Raw genomic sequence first — 17134 nt, 5'->3', positions numbered from 1 at the left:
ACAGATAACAGACCCAATAAAACCAGTCCAATGTGTTCAAAGACCAGTTAGAACCCAGTAAAACCAGGTTACAGATAACACACCCAACAGTACCAGTCCAATGTTGGGGGTTGAATGACGCTGGTCATTCAGCCCCCAACAAGCTCTTGACTCTGGACAGCATCTCCTGATGTTTTGGAGATGTTCAATGTTTTCAGGTGAGACGGAGCTGAAGTTTGCTCAGACATATCTTGAGTTAACCTGACAGCTGGTTCTCTTAAACTTGACCTTAGATGAGTCAATGTGAATGTAGGAGATGATGTCTGTTGTTCCTGAATCTATTTTCATTTATCTGAAGGTGCTGCTGAAAAAAAGAACAGATCTGAAAACCAAAGAAAGGTTTCATTAAAGCTTCAGGATCAACATTTTAAGAACAACAGACAAAAAGAAAATGGAAACATGGGAAAACCTTCAGGTTTATGCAGTACCATCTCAGCCAAGACATCACCTGAGCTTGAACAAGTAACATGACCTTCAGATGATTTTACAGCAAAAGTTCTGTTCTCCTCAGGTGAATCCAGGTGTTTCACATGAGCCACAAAGTGATGAAAAATCCCCAGAGCAACAGGTGAGACCCTCAGGTGAGTCCCCCCTCATGTAAGACCCACAGGTGAGTGCCCGCTACAAGCGAGACGCTCCCACAGTTCTCCTAATTGTTTTAAACAGTAAAAAAATTCCAATTTGATAGAGATGAAATGAATTCAGACAGGAAGTGGTCATGTGTTGCCTCTGATGTCATGAGTCCACCTTGCTGCAGTTGGAAGGTCAAATAATGTCTCTGTTGCCATGGCAGCATCACTGAGCTCCACCCTGTCCCCTAAACACACTGTGAACCTTTCCAGTCTAATCCAAATCCTGGTTTTCACAATAAAAGCTCAGCGTGGGTGATCTTCATGATGGTGATGATGTCATCAGACTTTGCTCTGGGATACGTTAGCCGGTACCTAAGAAGGAAAGAGAACAGGTTTTATACCCTTCTCCAAATCCTTTCATTATCATCATCAGTACGTGTCTCAGTAAAACCAGAGGTTCTGTCCATTTCCAGATCTGAAACATGGTGGTGAGGTTCCACAGGGCCCAGGAGGGTGGTTCAGACACCAAATGAAGGTACTTCCCTAAAAACAGGCACCAGGAGGAACCATGGAACAGAAAGAAGAGCTTTTTCAACACCATGTGTTTGGTTCAGGAGGAAACAGAACCAGCACCCTGAGTCTCCAGGAATATTTGCTGCAGCTTCCACATCAGAACATGTTAACAGCAGTCTGATAAGCCCCGCCCACCATCAGTGACCACACCCCTAATCATTTGATCATTTCTATCCATCAGAGCATATCTCCCAGCTGGAGTTCTGGTCCCGGTATATCAGGATGTCTAGATGGGAGAAGATTTCTCAGGTCCAACAGCACACAGAGCTCCTGCAGAACACCATCAGATTTTAATGTGATGCTCATTGAAGCTCCACTGTGGCTCCTCCTCCTTTAAAGGCCTTTGTGACCTCTGCCAGAGCAGAGTTTCAGCCAAACATTTCTCCCACTGGGCCAGTCAGGTCTAATTCTGGACTGGAAGTGAAAGTTGGACCTCAGGGCTAGGGTAAAGGGTTGAGCAGGTTCTATGGATTATTATTATGCTCAGACCTTTAAATTCCAGCACAGTGTTAGACCTCCAGAGAAATGGACCAGAGGTTCTAGATAGTTGGGCTGTCTCCTGATCTGGATCCCCCACCTTGTTCCATGTGAGAAGTCTTTGGTGAAGGGACATGTTTGGACCCATTAACCTGCTGTTGGAGTCAGTGAGTGAACAAGGTTCTGTACCTTCAGTTGGGGGAATTACTGAGTTCTATCAGGTTCAATTTTTGTGTCTCCGTTTGGTTTGTCTGTCTTCTGCGTTGCCGCCTGGACAACAGCCTGCAAAGCAGCAACGTGATGGTTAGACTACCAAACAATCAGGAAACACAAGAAGAAGAACCTGAGCAGAGACTGTGAGTTCTCACCTTGAAGCTCCTCTTCCTCTTCTGAACGTTCTGCTCAGGATGAAAGACGATGACGTAAACTTTGGGGATGTACAACATTCCCAGAGAGACAGAAGCACTCAGGGACATGGACACGGTCAGAGTGGCAGTCTGGATGAACATCTGTGGAGATAGAGACCCAGACTGAAGGGAACTATCTTTATTTCTGCAGAACATCTGGAAATACAATCAGAACCCCTTTAGAAACTGTGAGGAAGCTGCTGAATGCTTCATCTGTGTTGATGTTCAGATCCACAGCGCCAGGATATAGAAGGAATCTTCTGTAACAAACGTTCATCTAAAAATCACTTCTTCTTTATCTTTAACCAACGCTGAAGGCTTCATCTCCATATATCTCAGCCTGGAGCATCTGCTTTCCTCCTACAAGCCACTCTCAGCTGCTATGATCTGGTTGGGACAAAGAGGACCATCTTCCATCCTTCTCCAGACTCCAGAAATGATCCAGAGCTCGACTATAAAACCTCTTTGCTTGAAACAAAGTGTGTTTCTCTCGGGAGGAGAAAACTGACATTGTTGGTTGGTTTCTTCAATAGAACATTTTGGGTTTTATTATCCAGATTTATCTTTGACTCGCGTGAAGCTCAGTCTGGTGTAACAATGTATTTTCTTCTCCAGGTCCACACAGGTCATCACTTCCAAACAGAACCACAAAGGTCCACGTTGGAGAAATTAAAACATCTGCTAAACGTCACCATCAGTCAGTCGGTCAGTTGGCGCAAAGGAGATTTCTTTTTTATTGATTCATTCATATCTACGTTTCATGCAGTGGTTTCATGGTAATATTTCATGTTAACTGGATGTTTCAGTGTGAGCACAGATCCTTCAGAGGAAAATAACTCTCATTAAAACCGTTTTTATATTTAAAAGTCAATAAAAAAAGGTGGAAACTTCTACAGGTGAGTCTCAGTTCTCAGCAGAACCACCAGCTTCAGGCAGCAGAGCTGCACCTGTGCTGGTATGAAGGGGAACACAGAGAACGAAGCCAGGTTTTCCTTTGTGTGTGTGTGTGTGTGTGTGTGTGTGTGTGTGGTTGTACCGATGCTGTGGGGACCAGAACACAGACCAGTCCTCACTACATGCTGAAAGCTCCCACAGCTCCCAGTCTCTGTTTGTTCTGTTGCTCTCAGATAAAAAGCTTCTCTTAAATCCCCCGTCAATAAACACCCAGAGCTGAGGAAGAGGAGGAGAACTGGGTGTTATCAGAGAACCACAGAAGGAGAACCGTGGGTTCAGACCACATGTTACCTAATGTTGTTTGCAGCATCTCTGTTAAATTATTCTCTTTAAAACGTTGTGAGCAGCTGCTGAAAAATCCTGCAGAGACTCTAGGTTCTGCTGCAGCTCTCCATCTTTAATCCAGAAGAGAAGCTTTTATTTTGTTGGACTCAGCTGGTCCGAAAGCCTCTTTTCTTCTGCTTCCTGCTGTTTCCTTTCTGATATTGTTGTGTTTTTTGCTCTTTTGTCTGAGCTCTTTGGGCAATATTGTGTGTCGGTTCTAATCTGTATAATCCGGCCTGAAAGTGCTTCTGCGGTTTATCTGCAGCATTATGGACTCATCCCTCCCCCGGCTCCAACTGACCCAAACACAGTAAACCACCTTCCACCTGGTTTCTGTCTGCAGTGACTGATGGTTCCTCTCATCCTGCTGCTGGTTCGATCACTTCTGCTTCAGTTCTGATTTATTGACGTGTTCTAGTAAATATTACACAGATTCTACTCAGAGAAAATTCTGGAGATCCTACAGGAACCAGAACTGAACCAGACCAATGTGGGTTTTATCAAAGAAATAGAGTTATGAAGGTTCTGCTCAGAAAGCTCAGCTGAACTCTGCTAGAAGCTGTGGTCCTAACTAGTTCTGGAGCCATACTGCTCCCGCTGGTTCTTTCTGATCTGCTGTGGTTCTTGCAGGGTTCCTTTGTTTTTCCTACAACTCCTTGTTTTTCTTGGGTCTCTCTGGATCTTCTGGCTCTGCTTGGTTCCCCATGGCCCCTCTTCATTCTCCTTGGTGCTGGCAAGTTTTGATTGGGTTTTTCCGTGTTTTCTCAAGGTTTTATCTGTTTTTTTCTGGCTGCCCAGGGCTCCCATTGGTTCTGCCTGGTTCTAACTGATTCACTTTGGTCCTGGTTCTTACCTTCTCAGTGGACTGAGCAGTACCAAAGAAGATGGGCACGAAGGCAAGCCAGACAATGCAGGTTGTGTACATGGTGAAGCCGATGGGCTTTGCTTCGTTGAACGTCTCTGGAACACCTCGACTCTTCACTGCGTAAACCGTGCACGTTACCTAGCAACAGAGGAGGCATCATCCAATCAAAGGTCTCATAGCAACATAAATATTCAGGTTTCCTCCCAACAAACAGAACAGAGCTAAAGAATCTGTCCTACTCAGCGCTGGTTTTATGCTTTTCATTTGTAATTAAAAACAGATGAAACAAAAAACAGCAACTTCCCAAACATAAAATCATGACGCACACCTACAGCTAAAACATCTGCAAAACTTAATCATCTGCAACAAGAAACTGTAGCCAGACTGGGCTCTAGCTTTAAAGGAAAGCACCATTTAAGTACAATCGCTTCACCCTGAGACCGTCTTTCCCACTGTGAGGCACGGTGGTGGAACCATCATCATAAGGGAAAATAATTGTAATCATTAGGGTCTGGTAAATAGCCCTATAGCTCACATTAACTGTGGCTCTGTGTCACAGATGTGTGGATATCTGAGGAACATCACGTTAATCTAACAGTCCAAAGGACATTCGGTTCTTACACGTCTCAGAGTTCTGTAGATGATCAAACACTGGATGGTGAGTTACCATGAGAACGATGCTGTAGCTGAGGCAGCAGATGATGGACAGGTCCGACATGTCACACTTCAGGATGCCTCGGGCTAGGTCTGGGTTTGGTGGGCGGAGCTCCTCATAGTCGATGATGGTGTGAGGAGGAACTACAGCGAACCACACAAACACGCCAAGAACCTGACAGACACCCAAAAGCCTAAGTCATGTAAACAGCTGCTGCAGTCGGTACCTGCAGGTCATGTGACCTCTGACCTACCTGGACAGAAATTAGGATAAAGGTGATGACAAGTTGGGAGGAGGGGCTTATGAATTTGGGCGGAGTCACCGATCTCTTGCCCTGTTCAAAGATTCTGTAAATTCGGTTGGTTTTGGTTAACATGGCAGAGTAACTGATGGCCATGCCAAGGCCCAGCAGGAGGCGCCGGAACGCACACACCACCACACCTGGCTCTGCGATCATCAGGAAGGTAATCAGGTAGATCAGAAAGATACCTATGGAGAGAGAGAGTAGACAGGTAAGGTCTGCTGATGATGTCATCCTCAAGGCTAATGATGTCATCCATGTTGATAATTTCACCTTGTGATAATGTTATAAACGTATGATTTATTGAACTCACCTGTTAGGAGGACGTAGCTCAGCTCTCTTCCTGACGCCCTGACAATGGGGGTGTCGTTAAAGCGAATGAAGGTTATCACCACAGCACTGGTTGCTAGGATACCGAGCATGGCGAGGGAGGCGGGCACTAAGGCCCAGGGAGAGTTCCACTCCAGCTTGATGATGGGGGTCGTACAACAGGCCGTTCTGTTGGGGACGGGGCGCATGTCGGTTGGACAGGTCTCACAGGTGAACTCGTCCAGCTGGTACTGGTATCCATCACAGAGCTACAGGCAGATGTTCATTTAGCACAGTTCCATCCCTTTTATTTTCTCAGACAGCATGAAACTAAACGTGGGGATGGTAGCAGATATTGTGCAGCCAATCCTACATGCAATCACACCTTTCTAACTTGAAATGCTCCAGACCCTGAAGGAAGTTCTAACAGTGAACAGTAACATGACTGAATGTTTCAGGTACCTCACAGTGCCAACAGCAGGGAACTCCTTTCACCATCTTCTTCCTCTCTCCTGGTTTACAGGGGAAGCTACAGATGGATTCTGGAACTGATTTGTCTCCTCCGGACCACTGCATCTCCTCCAGCTGCAGAACCGCACATGAAGTCAGGAAGATAAAATCCATCCATCTGAGTTTTATTACAGTTATGGGCTTACGTTGAGTCTCAGGTTATTGGTCCACTGGCCGATGACGTGGTAACCAGGGTGGCTGTGATTGGTCATCTGAAACTGAAAAATGTCATAGCGTCCTGGAGCATCCCCGTTTTCATTGAACAAAACACTTGTTCCTGCGCTTCCTGTCAGACAGAAAAACGGATGGTGGTTTTACTGGAAGCACTGGGACACATGTGGCCAGTCTGAACAGAGCTCAGCATTTAAGTCTCTCAGCTTAAACACAAAGATGTATTGGCTTTAATTTAGGCTGGGTGGATGGAGGGTGTGGGGCTGCATGGTGGTGTAGTGATGCACAATGTCACCTCATAACAGAAAGGTCTCTGGTTCAAACCCCTATCATGTGTAGTCTGTATTTTCCTCCTGTGTATCTCCAGTTTCCTCACACAATCAAGTTAACTAGTGACTTCACCTTTAAGAGTAAAAGGGTCTCTGTGTGCTTCGGTGTTTGTACTGGGATGAACTAGTTACCTGTCCAGATGTATTCATACTTCTACAAACCCCAGCTTCTCCTGAACAGAATTAGGTACCTGGTTGAATTTATTCTGTTAAATGGGAGGCAGATCTTTTAGTTATCAGGCTCCTCTCCTGTGGAACCAGCTCCCAGTTTTAGTCCGTGAGGCAGACACCCTGTCTACTTTTAAGGCTAGGCTTAAAACTTTCCTTTTTGATAAAGCTTATAGTTAGAGTGGCTTAGTTTATCCTGAGCTATCTCTGTAGTTATGCTGCTATAGGCTTAGGCTGCTGGAAGACATAATGACCACTTTCACTCTCTTCGCTACATTCTCACACTACTCTCAGATTATGCCTCTTCTCATTTATTACTGTTAAAAATGTCCTATTCTCTCTATAGTTGATACAGTTCTCCATTTGTGTTCATCAAGGGACACGGATGAGGCAGAGACAGGGGTGAGTGAAATTAAACAGGATTCCTGATTGTTATACAGAAGTTTCTTATTATAAATAGTACATGGACTGAACTTACACAAAGCACCTTAATACCAGTGTCACATTCACCCAGGCACACCTACAAGCCTGCATACAAAGAGCCACATAAAAGAAACATCTCTTTTATTGAACTGATGCCATCTACATGTTTGTCTTCTTGATATCAGTAATGAACAGTGATTTATAATCGCTACCTAAAGCAATCTGCAGATGTCCAGATAACATTACCCTATAGCCAGCAATAGACAAAAACACATATTATTAAACCACATAACAATCTGGGCCTGTTGCTAGAGATGTCTTCTTGTCTGTGAATATTAAGTCAAAGTTGGTTCTTCTTCTTGAGATGCATTCTTTGGGTTTTGTTGCTTGTTGACATGTAGCCCGCCTGCCCCAGATGAACTGCTTCGGTCTTACAGCTGCTGCAGCTATTAAACATGGCCTGGATGTCTGACAGGAGGGAGCTGCACCAGTTTATGTCTCTGTCTCTGAGAACTAAAGAATCTAATGAGGATGAAGAATAACTGCCTCTCTCACAGAGGACCAAGTCTGCAACACCTCAGACTGTCTCAGTTCGGTGTTTTACTTACCTGAATGTCTAATTGATTGAAAATAAAAAGGTCTTTTAGGAACCAAGGAGTCCAGAGACCAGGACCACTGGTATAGACTGGGCCAAAATCGAAGCCAGGGTCCAAATCCACAACTAATCTGTGCCATTAATATAACCTAAAGGAGCAGTCAGAGACTGGAACTTCAGAGTTCTGTTTGGATGGCTTGGTTGTAGTTACAGAACCTGGCTGCCTCAAAAACATTCAGAAATTTAAATGTTGCCACAGCATTTAAGGAAAGTTAAACTCTGGAGAGCTCAAACATCTTGAACCATCTGACTTCTGATTGGACAGTTCGGTCCATATTATTTATATTCAGTTCAAAGCAAATGAGATCCCTGTCAGATCCAGTTTATATACACAAGTAGGAAATCAGAACAATCTGAACATGAACACAGATTTAAATTTAATTCCACACAATGCAGTCAAATTCAGTTCAAGGAAGCCAAGTCACTGACTTGGAAGCAATCCTTTCTCCTGAACAAGCATGTGGGGGAAAGAACAACTCACTTTTAAAAGGAAGAAACCACCAGCAGAAGTTCCTGATCCTGTATGGAAGATTAAAGTCACTCCACCCATGTCTCTGATCCATAACAAAGCTGAAAGCTACAAATCAAACACAGCAGCAGTAGCAGAGAAGACCAAGCAGAGCCGCAGGACCATCTTCTTATGAGAAACAAACCATCTACAGACACAAGATTAAGGAGAGCAGGGAACTTGGTGCTGTCCACTTACTATAAACTCTGTCTACCTGTCTGTCAGTCCACCATTCTGTCTTCATGCCTGTCTGCCTGTCTGTAAATCCACTTATTTGTCTGTCCTGTCTGTCTGTGTGTCCGTCCGTCCGTCTGTTCACAGGACCTCCATCAAACGAATTTTCAGGTTTTTTTTTACCATTGAAGTTGACGGCTCTGATGTAGTCCAGCAACAGGCGCCCCTCTACAGGATCCATGCTGTTGCAGACCCCGTGGCTGTTGGGACAAAGGTCCTGGTGCATATTGTGCAGAGCGTAAGCGACGGCGTAGACCGCATCAATCACAAACTGAACCTTCCCCTCCTGCTCATAGGATGAGTCCTGACCAATCCGCTCCCCTCCTGCAGACAGACAGACCATAACACCATACCAGGTGGTCACCTGAGATCTTCCCACACATCTATATTACCTGTACATTTTTTCTTGTCCGGGTCCAGTTTTATTCCAGGACGGGTCAGCTTGCACCTGAAGTCGTCCTCCCAGAACTCAGCAAACCAGATGTTTCTGCGGTTGTTCTCCAGAGAGCGAGACATGAAGTAGTGATCAAAGCCTGTAGAACAGACACAACACGTTAGAACCCTCAGACACTAGAACCAGGTGATCCTTGACAAGGTCTGTCTGGTTCTACCGTCAATCGAGGCCCGCTTAGGCAGGATTGTGACCGCGCCCTCTGCAACATCTTCCAGCTCTGCGATTGGTGAGCTCTTGGCTCCCCAGCTGTCCGACCCAACAAACAGGAAGTGTCCCGTCAGGTTGGCCAGCTTCGCCGCTTCAAGAACCCGCCTACCAGAGAAAGGGAGGAGTCAAAGGACATCATGTGACTACAACTGTCCAAACAGCTGCTAATGGCAGAGTTGACTTCCTCTGGAATTTTACTTGATGTCGTCCTCGTTGGCGAAGATGATCACTCCTCTAGCGTTACTTGTCTCCATCAGACGTTTGATGATTTTATCAAATTCCCCAGCTGTTGGCTCCCGAGGGATCTTCACCGACTGAGCAATGCACACTCCACCTGATGGAGAGACAAACGGGTAAGGGTTAGAGAGACAGGTAAGAGACATGTGAGACAGACAGGTGCGTCCCTACCAGCCTCCCTGGAGATCTGCATGAAGGCCTCAACGCCGCTCTCTCCGTAGTTCCCCTCAGACGCCAACGTGGAGACGTAGTTCCAGCCCAGAGCTTTGACAATGTCCAGCATGGCCTGAGCCTGGTACGAGTCCGGAGGAACCACCCGGGAGAAGAAGTCGTAGCGGTTGTTGTCACTGAGCTCTGGAGCCGTAGACGCGTAGCTCACCTGAGGTATCTGACACACATAGGGATTCGGAACCAGAACCCAGTTAACTGGTTAAACTGGAAGCGTTGGTGGAGCTTCATAGAGCAGGAACACTCAGACAGATTAATGTTGTATAACAGCTCAGCTCAAAGTGTGTCAGAGCTTCAATCACATTAACACACAGAGTGATTAACAAAGTCCTCGTTAACAAGCAGACCTCGTTATGACAGCCACCTCTTCCTCCACATCATCATCATCTGAGGAAGAGGAAATCCGAGCTGGAGTTCAAACATCACATCAATCAAAAATCCAAACTTCATTTACTGGGTTCTACTGGGTTCTACTGGGTTCTACTGGACTCCACTTGGTTCTTTATTATTTATTTTACATGTTTTTATGGTGAATTCACCCATTCTGTCCACTGCTGCGGTGATCTTAGGGATTTTACACTCTGTGCCTCACCTGTCTGTCCTTCACCCATCTTTCTCCACCTGTCTCCACCTAGCCTACCCACAACTACCTGTTCCTCAACTGTATTTCTCCCACTCCTGTCTTTGTCCCTGTCTTGTCTCCCTCAGACCTGTCTGTCTCCCTGCTCCTTTGTTTCCTTCCTGTCTCTCTCTCTTTCCAACCCGTCTGTCTCTCACCTCGAACAGGCGCAGGATGTTGGCCACCATGATGGACACTGAGCTGGCAGATGCTCCGATCACGCCCACCACCCTCTCCGGTTTGCGAATGATGGGCGGCTCGCCGTTGGAGCAGCGTATGTCAGATGTGTCCTTCTGAATCAGTGCCTGAACAAAGGTGAGCGATTGTTCCAGAGCGTAGGTGTCTCTGGAGCAAGTGTCCAAGATGCGGGCCCCCAGAGTGATGTTGGGCAGCAGCTCGGGGTCACTGTTGATCTGATCCAGAGCGTACAACATGGCTTCCATGCGGTGGATGCCCTTCTCCTTCTTCAGCTCGCCGCAGTTAATGCCGTGGGGGCCGCGGGCGTGGATGGGGAACAAGCCCCCCAGAGTGATGTCACCAGGTAACTTTATGGAGTGGGGGTGAAAGTGCTGGTGGGAGGCCCTCACCTGGACCACCGGTTCACCAATCCAGATCCAGAGAGGCAGCAGAAGGTGGGGCCAAAGAGTGGAGTGGCGACCAGTGTGAATGACATTTGGATAAAAGGAGTCCAGGGCGGGGCCTGATGATGTCATTTTGAGCTAATGTTCAGCATGGAGCTTTCATCCTGCGATGGATACCTGGGAAGAAATAAATCAATCAAGCAGCTGAAACAGAATCTAAAAATGATTTGAATCTTTCATTTATTCATACTGACAAGCGGACGACATGAGTCACATGACCCGACATGATTTATATTGGCTCTGGGATCAATATGGCTTTTTCTATGATCAAAGCTTTTCTCCGATTTGTTGAGAACTGCTCTGCAAATCAAAGATGGAGTCCCTTAAGGTTCACTTTAGACTTGGTATGGAACAGTTTCCATGGGAACACTGACAACAATCATCTGTTCATCTTCTATACCGCTTATACTGGGGAGCCAGTCCCTGGACAGGTCACCAGTCCATCACAGGGCAACACAGACACATCCACCCATTCATACCTAAGGGCAGTTTAGAGAGACCAATTAACTGTGGGAAGAAGCCGGAGTACCCAGAGAGAACGCACGCATGCAGGGGGAGAACATGCAAACTCCATGCAGAAAGACCCCTGGGTGGTAGTTGAACCCAGGACCTTCTTGCTGCAAGGTAACAGTGCTACCAACTGCGCCACCGTGCAGCAGTTTAAATATGAAGCCTTGACTTGGTTGTCCAGAACAGAACCTGTTCTGGACAAAGAGTTTTGTCAGAACGGTTTTTCTCTAATGCCTTGATCTCCTATGAGAGCTGAAACTTTCAGCTGGACCAGATTAAAGCCCAGGAGAACATTACAGAAGGAACATCCCTAAATCCAGGACTGGTTTCAGAACTGGTTTAAGGTTCTTTTGTTGAGTTCCTGGGTCATACCTGCCATAAAAGACTTTTCTCTGGAGGTTCTGAACAAACGCCCACATTAAGGAGGTCAGATTTTATTGCAGCTTGAATAAAATGTGTTTAAAAATGTCTGAGAGGAACCTGAAGTTCAGAAGAAATGTTTCAAGGAAACTGATCTGATCACTCGATATTTATCAACTAATAAAAATCACACAAATAAAACCGCAAAACCCACTTTTTACAAGCAGATTTTTCTCCAATGATCAAATCAGATCATCATTGATCATAAAACAAATCAACCACGACCTAAATACTAAAACAGCGATCAGAAAAGTTCTGATTTCATTAACTGGGTTCATTTCTGGAGGAAACATTTTGTGTTTAATTCCACTTTTATTGGAGTACAGGTGGGAGAAATAAACTTTAATACCTCCGAACTGAGCCGGTCCGTTCAGTCCACAGAGACTCCGCGAGAAGCTCTAAAACATCTGCACTGGTCCCAGAGAGGAAGCGTTGAGCTCCTGAAGCTCCTGCTGGTCCTGCAGCTCCTGAAGCTCCTGCTGGTCCTGCAGCTCCTGCTGGTCCTGCAGCTCCTGCTGGTCCTGCAGCTCCTGAAGCTCCTGCTGGTCCTGAAGCTCCTGCTGGTCCTGCAGCTCCTGAAGCTCCTGCTGGTCCTGAAGCTCCTGCTGGTCCTGAAGCTCCTGCTGGTCCTGAAGCTCCTGCTGGTCCTGCAGCTCCTGCTGGTCCTGCTGGTCCTGCAGCCAGCGGAGGATTGTCCACCTGTCTGCGTCCACCTGTCTGTCTCTGTGTCCCTGTGAGGACCAGCTCGGTCTGACGTGCAGCTGGCTTTCTGCCACTGGTGACTCAGATGACGTCACGCGGGAATCGGGTAATTGTGCATTAATTATGGAAATGATTTCTTGTTGGAACCAGAATAAAAGACGTGCAGCTCAGTGCGGGTTGACTCAGTCTCTCCCACAAGTTTAATAGAAAAAGCAGATTTGCTCGGGAAATGTTCCGTTTCTCCAACATTCCTGCTCTTTTGAGACTCCGGACAAGGAATAGAAATAGAACATCTTATTCCAGAACAAGCACAGGTCCAACAGAACAACTGAAAGTCCCACCGAACCATCTGCGGACCCAAATTCAGTCCGAAAGCATGGCAGGTTCAGGGGAACGACTCTTTTAAGAGATCAGGTGTTGTGTGAAATTCTGTTGCTCTGAAATATTCTGTTCCTCCTGTAATTCTGGCAAATAAAGAGTAAATGTGTCCAAATTCACAAGAATAGTTGTGTATGATGTGAGGAATGACCCACCCAAAATATAAGGTGATTGGTTAATCTCTGTCCCATGAGGCAACAGAACATTACGAGGTGTGAGCGTCAGGCTGGAATAAAGTAGAAATAAACATGACATGTTGGTGTCTAACTGATGACTGTCAGGTTAAAGTGAAAATGACACAAGTTGGAAAAGACAAACAACACGAAACTGTGCAAAAACAACCTCACAAGACCAGGTTCATTTTATATTTATTTCTTTTTTCTAGGAGCTGTTGATTCAAAATGAAGTAACAACATTGACATGAATACGTTTCATCATTTTACCAACAAATCGATCAGAAAATCTGTGAAGATGGTCAGATCTGCCTCTCTGGTTGCAGTGCGCGCTCCCGACACAGAGGGAACAGAATTTCACACAACACCTGATCTCATGGCTTGACTCACTAGAAAGAACTGGTTCTTTAGGTTATATATTGTATTAATATATAAAACATACATTACATGAAATAAAGGAGGACTTGAAAGATGGAGAATGCTGCGATGGAATCATGGAGAACCAGCTTTCTTCATGGAGTCTGGAGGAAGTAGGTTCTCCTGAATAAACCATTAAGATATGCAGGCTGAGGATCAGTGGGTGGAGTTGTTTTCTTGTAGTCAGGAAGTTGTTGGTTCGATTCCAGCTTCCTTCACCACCTCGTGTTGGTGTGCCCCTGGGCAAGGCACACAACCCCTGGTGGCCTGCTGCTCTGTCTCTGGTGTAAAAACATTTGAGTGGCTGATGTGACTAGAAAAGGGTCATGTGGTTCAGTCCAGTTAAACCAGGAGGAGATTTTGTTCCACATTTGATGACCCAGATTCTGAGCAGCTCCAAACACGACTCTAACGTCCTCCTGATGTGTGGAGGAAACATGTTCCACCTGACAAAATAAATCTGGCTGAGTTCTGGTTCATATCTGATCAAAGAACCCATAACATGAAACCATTGGCTGATTTTTCTGGAAAAATGCAAACCTCTGGACCTTAACCCAAAGAAAAGCAGACACAATTAGGAAAAATAACCCAAAATACCAGAATCTGCCTATTTTCCATTGACTGGTTCTGCTGAATTTTTCATTGAATTTAATAAAACTAAGAATTCAAACTATTTTCAGCCTAAAACCAATAAACCATCAACAAGCTCTTTGATGCATTTAGTTTCCTAATTATAGATTTTAAATGTTCGAGATCTGCTTTGAAACATAAACAGAGATAAGATTGGATTTAAACTCTGACCTCCATCAAAGAACCTGACCCCAAAGGGGCTCAGCTATATTCATTATCAATATAACCAATTAATACACCATCAACTAATGAAATCTGTCATTTCAAAAAAGCATATGTGAGAATATATTTAGTATGAATGTAGATCCACCATAATAACAGTGAATAAATGTATTAAACCATCTCAGATGGACAGATCTTCTTTAGTCTGATAATGACCCTTCACCTTTGACCTCAGGAAATAAATACTCAGGTGTTCATGTTTACCTGAGGACTAAATGTTCAGTTTCAAGCGTACTTCTCAGTATGCAAAAGCATTTCTGGAAGGCAAGTCAGATTTTTCAGGAACTTTGTTGACCTGAGAAGACCCGGCTTCACTCTGCAGAACAGAGGGCTGATAGCACCAACCAATCAGAGCTGATCGCTTTCAAAATAAAAGCTGATTTTAAATCTGTGCTGTATATTAGGATTCATCACAGGAGGATCCGACTAATGCAGTCATGCTTCACTGGTTCAGACCCAGTAATACTAATAAAGCTGCCAATGTTTTGATCCAAGAACATCTGAAACATTGTTCTAAGAGGAACCATCTCTGCTCAAACATCTATGCTGGAGCACAAACTTGTGATCTGATCAAAAATCAGATCATCTCTGCATCTCTAGGCATTGAAAGTCTGATTTTATTCCCACCTCAGCTGTTTCCTGTCAAATATTTCCTTTTAAAACCATCATGAGACGACGTTACTCCTGTTTCGGAACCGTTCTTTCAGAGAAATTTGCTTCTAACATGTCAGCTTTACAGAAACAAGTCCTGTTCCTACGAAAATCTGAATATTTGTTTAATAAAAATATCGCACACAGTTTATTGTTCAGCAGGTAAAATAAAATTGAGTAATTTTGACTTGATGGTTTTGGACGCAGCTGGGTTAACATCACATCCTTCAACATTTCTGCCCTCTGAGGGACCAGGCCGGTCAAAATGGGTTTTATTTCCCCAAAATAACAAAACTAAAACAATGGTTACAGGGCCCTTAAAAGAGGTCCAGTGAAGAAACTAAACTCAAGGCAAAAAATCAAGGTTTAACATAACTAAACCTCAAACGAACTGCTCGAAACAAACAAACTGACCTCCTACACAACAAACAAAGGGGACTTAAATACTGGCTGATCAGACCAGACTAAGACACTGAGGAAGAGGGAAGGAAAACATCTACAGAAATGTAACCAACAAAAATAACTAAACACAGTTAGCTTAAGAATTAACATGAATGACTAATAACTAAACAAAATAAAAAAGCAAAGACTGATTCAGTTCTCTGCTGAAAGCGACTCTAAGCTAGAAAAGGACAGAATTTCCTAACTTAGTGAGTTGACCCCATTTCTAGGTGTGGTTGACCCTGTTTCTAGGTGTGGTTGACCCCGTTTCTAGGTGTGGTTGACCCTGTTTCTAGGTGTGGTTGACCCTGTTTCTAGGTGTGGTTGACCCCGTTTCTAGGTGTGGTTGACCCTGTTTCTAGGTGTGGTTGACCCTGTTTCTAGGTGTGGTTGACCCCGTTTGTAGGTGTGGTTGACCCCGTTTCTAGGTGTGGTTGACCCCGTTTCTAGGTGTGGTTGACCCCGTTTCTAGGTGTGGTTGACCCCGTTTCTAGGTGTGGTTGACCCCGTTTGTAGGTGTGGTTGACCCCGTTTCTAGGTGTGGTTGACCCTGTTTCTAGGTATGGTTGACCCTGTTTCTAGGTGTGGTTGACCCCGTTTGTAGGTGTGGTTGACCCCGTTTCTAGGTGTGGTTGACCCCGTTTCTAGGTGTGGTTGACCCTGTTTCTAGGTGTGGTTGACCCCGTTTCTAGGTGTGGTTGACCCTGTTTCTAGGTGTGGTTGACCCTGTTTCTAGGTGTGGTTGACCCCGTTTGTAGGTGTGGTTGACCCCGTTTCTAGGTGTGGTTGACCCCGTTTCTAGGTGTGGTTGACCCCGTTTCTAGGTGTGGTTGACCCCGTTTCTAGGTGTGGTTGACCCCGTTTGTAGGTGTGGTTGACCCTGTTTCTAGGTGTGGTTGACCCCGTTTCTAGGTGTGACGCTGTCTTCTAAGAGCTGTGATTGGTTGTTAAAAGAAACAACAATAAAATAAATGCACTTCCAGTAATCAATGGAGAGAAATTAACCAATGATAGAATTTAGACTGGATTCAGAAATCTTTAAATCATAATAAAACTTAATTGTCACACAGCATCAACATGTTTGAACGTAGCTTATTTACATGATTATCATTATTATGATTTATTATTACGTTTACTCTCCATGCTGGTTGTTTTCATGCTGCATCTATTTCATATTAAGTCATTTCATGTTCATATTCAGCATTTTACTCTGATCTTCTTGTTGAATGAGGTTTAGTTTGGTCAAATGTCCTCTGGTGGAGGAGAAGAGAGGAGTGTTAAAGGTAGATTTGGTTCTGGGATCACGGTGGGAACCAACAGACATTCCCAGTAGATCAATGCGTCGTTCCCTCTGCTTTCAGCACCAGCCTGGAATGTGAGCAGCTCTGGTTCCTGCTGCATTCAGAAGCTAGAGAGGAGATAGCAGCACCAGAGAACTTTTTGTTCACTTTTTATTCATGGTTATTAATTATTGTTTCTAGTATTTATTGATCCTTCCTAGTATCACCTTACTAGAGGTTGACCTTTAACCTGTCCTGCTGCTGAAACTATTTCATTTCCTCCTAGAGGGATGATAAAGTTAATCTTTTCTCTATATTAATAATTATATGAATGTTCTAGAAGTTTCTGTTCTCATTGACTCGACTGTTTAGGAGGTGGATCTCTGCACCATGGAGCTGGTAGCGTTTTATTCATTCACTGTTGTTCATTGGAGGAGAAGATCTCTCCTT

General features: G+C 44.8%; 1 protein-coding gene across 1 annotated transcript; it reads right to left on the bottom strand.

Annotated features, from left to right (window-relative positions):
• Positions 1-16: 16 nt before the first annotated feature.
• Positions 17-12291, bottom strand: grm6a (glutamate receptor, metabotropic 6a). The gene is made up of 16 exons (XM_047371853.1): positions 12140-12291; positions 10378-10977; positions 9544-9760; positions 9334-9469; positions 9086-9240; positions 8867-9007; positions 8598-8798; positions 6133-6272; positions 5939-6061; positions 5481-5745; positions 5120-5355; positions 4879-5040; positions 4200-4349; positions 2030-2170; positions 1851-1943; positions 17-983 (listed from the first exon to the last, which is right to left on the bottom strand). The coding sequence occupies exons 2-15, from the start codon at positions 10930-10932 to the stop codon at positions 1866-1868; spliced, it is 2700 nt and encodes an 899-aa protein (XP_047227809.1). The 5' UTR covers positions 10933-10977; positions 12140-12291; the 3' UTR covers positions 17-983; positions 1851-1865.
• Positions 12292-17134: the final 4843 nt, after the last annotated feature.

The sequence above is a fragment of the Girardinichthys multiradiatus genome, chromosome 1 (assembly GCF_021462225.1).
Source record: "Girardinichthys multiradiatus isolate DD_20200921_A chromosome 1, DD_fGirMul_XY1, whole genome shotgun sequence".
In the NCBI taxonomy this organism is placed as follows: Eukaryota; Metazoa; Chordata; class Actinopteri; order Cyprinodontiformes; family Goodeidae; genus Girardinichthys; species Girardinichthys multiradiatus.
Note: the sequence above shows the minus strand (reverse complement) of the source record. Positions and strands in the feature narration are given on the sequence as shown.

Excerpts from the sequence above, each read along its gene's own strand:
- grm6a (XM_047371853.1), bottom strand. The coding sequence starts at position 10,932 with ATGACATCATCAGGCCCCGCCCTGGACTCCTTTTATCCAAATGTCATT. Across the intron at positions 9,241-9,333 it reads GCCAACGAGGACGACATCAA|GCGGGTTCTTGAAGCGGCGA; the intron begins GTAAAATTCCAG and ends TTTCTCTGGTAG. Across the intron at positions 9,008-9,085 it reads TAAGCGGGCCTCGATTGACG|GCTTTGATCACTACTTCATG; the intron begins GTAGAACCAGAC and ends TCTGTTCTACAG.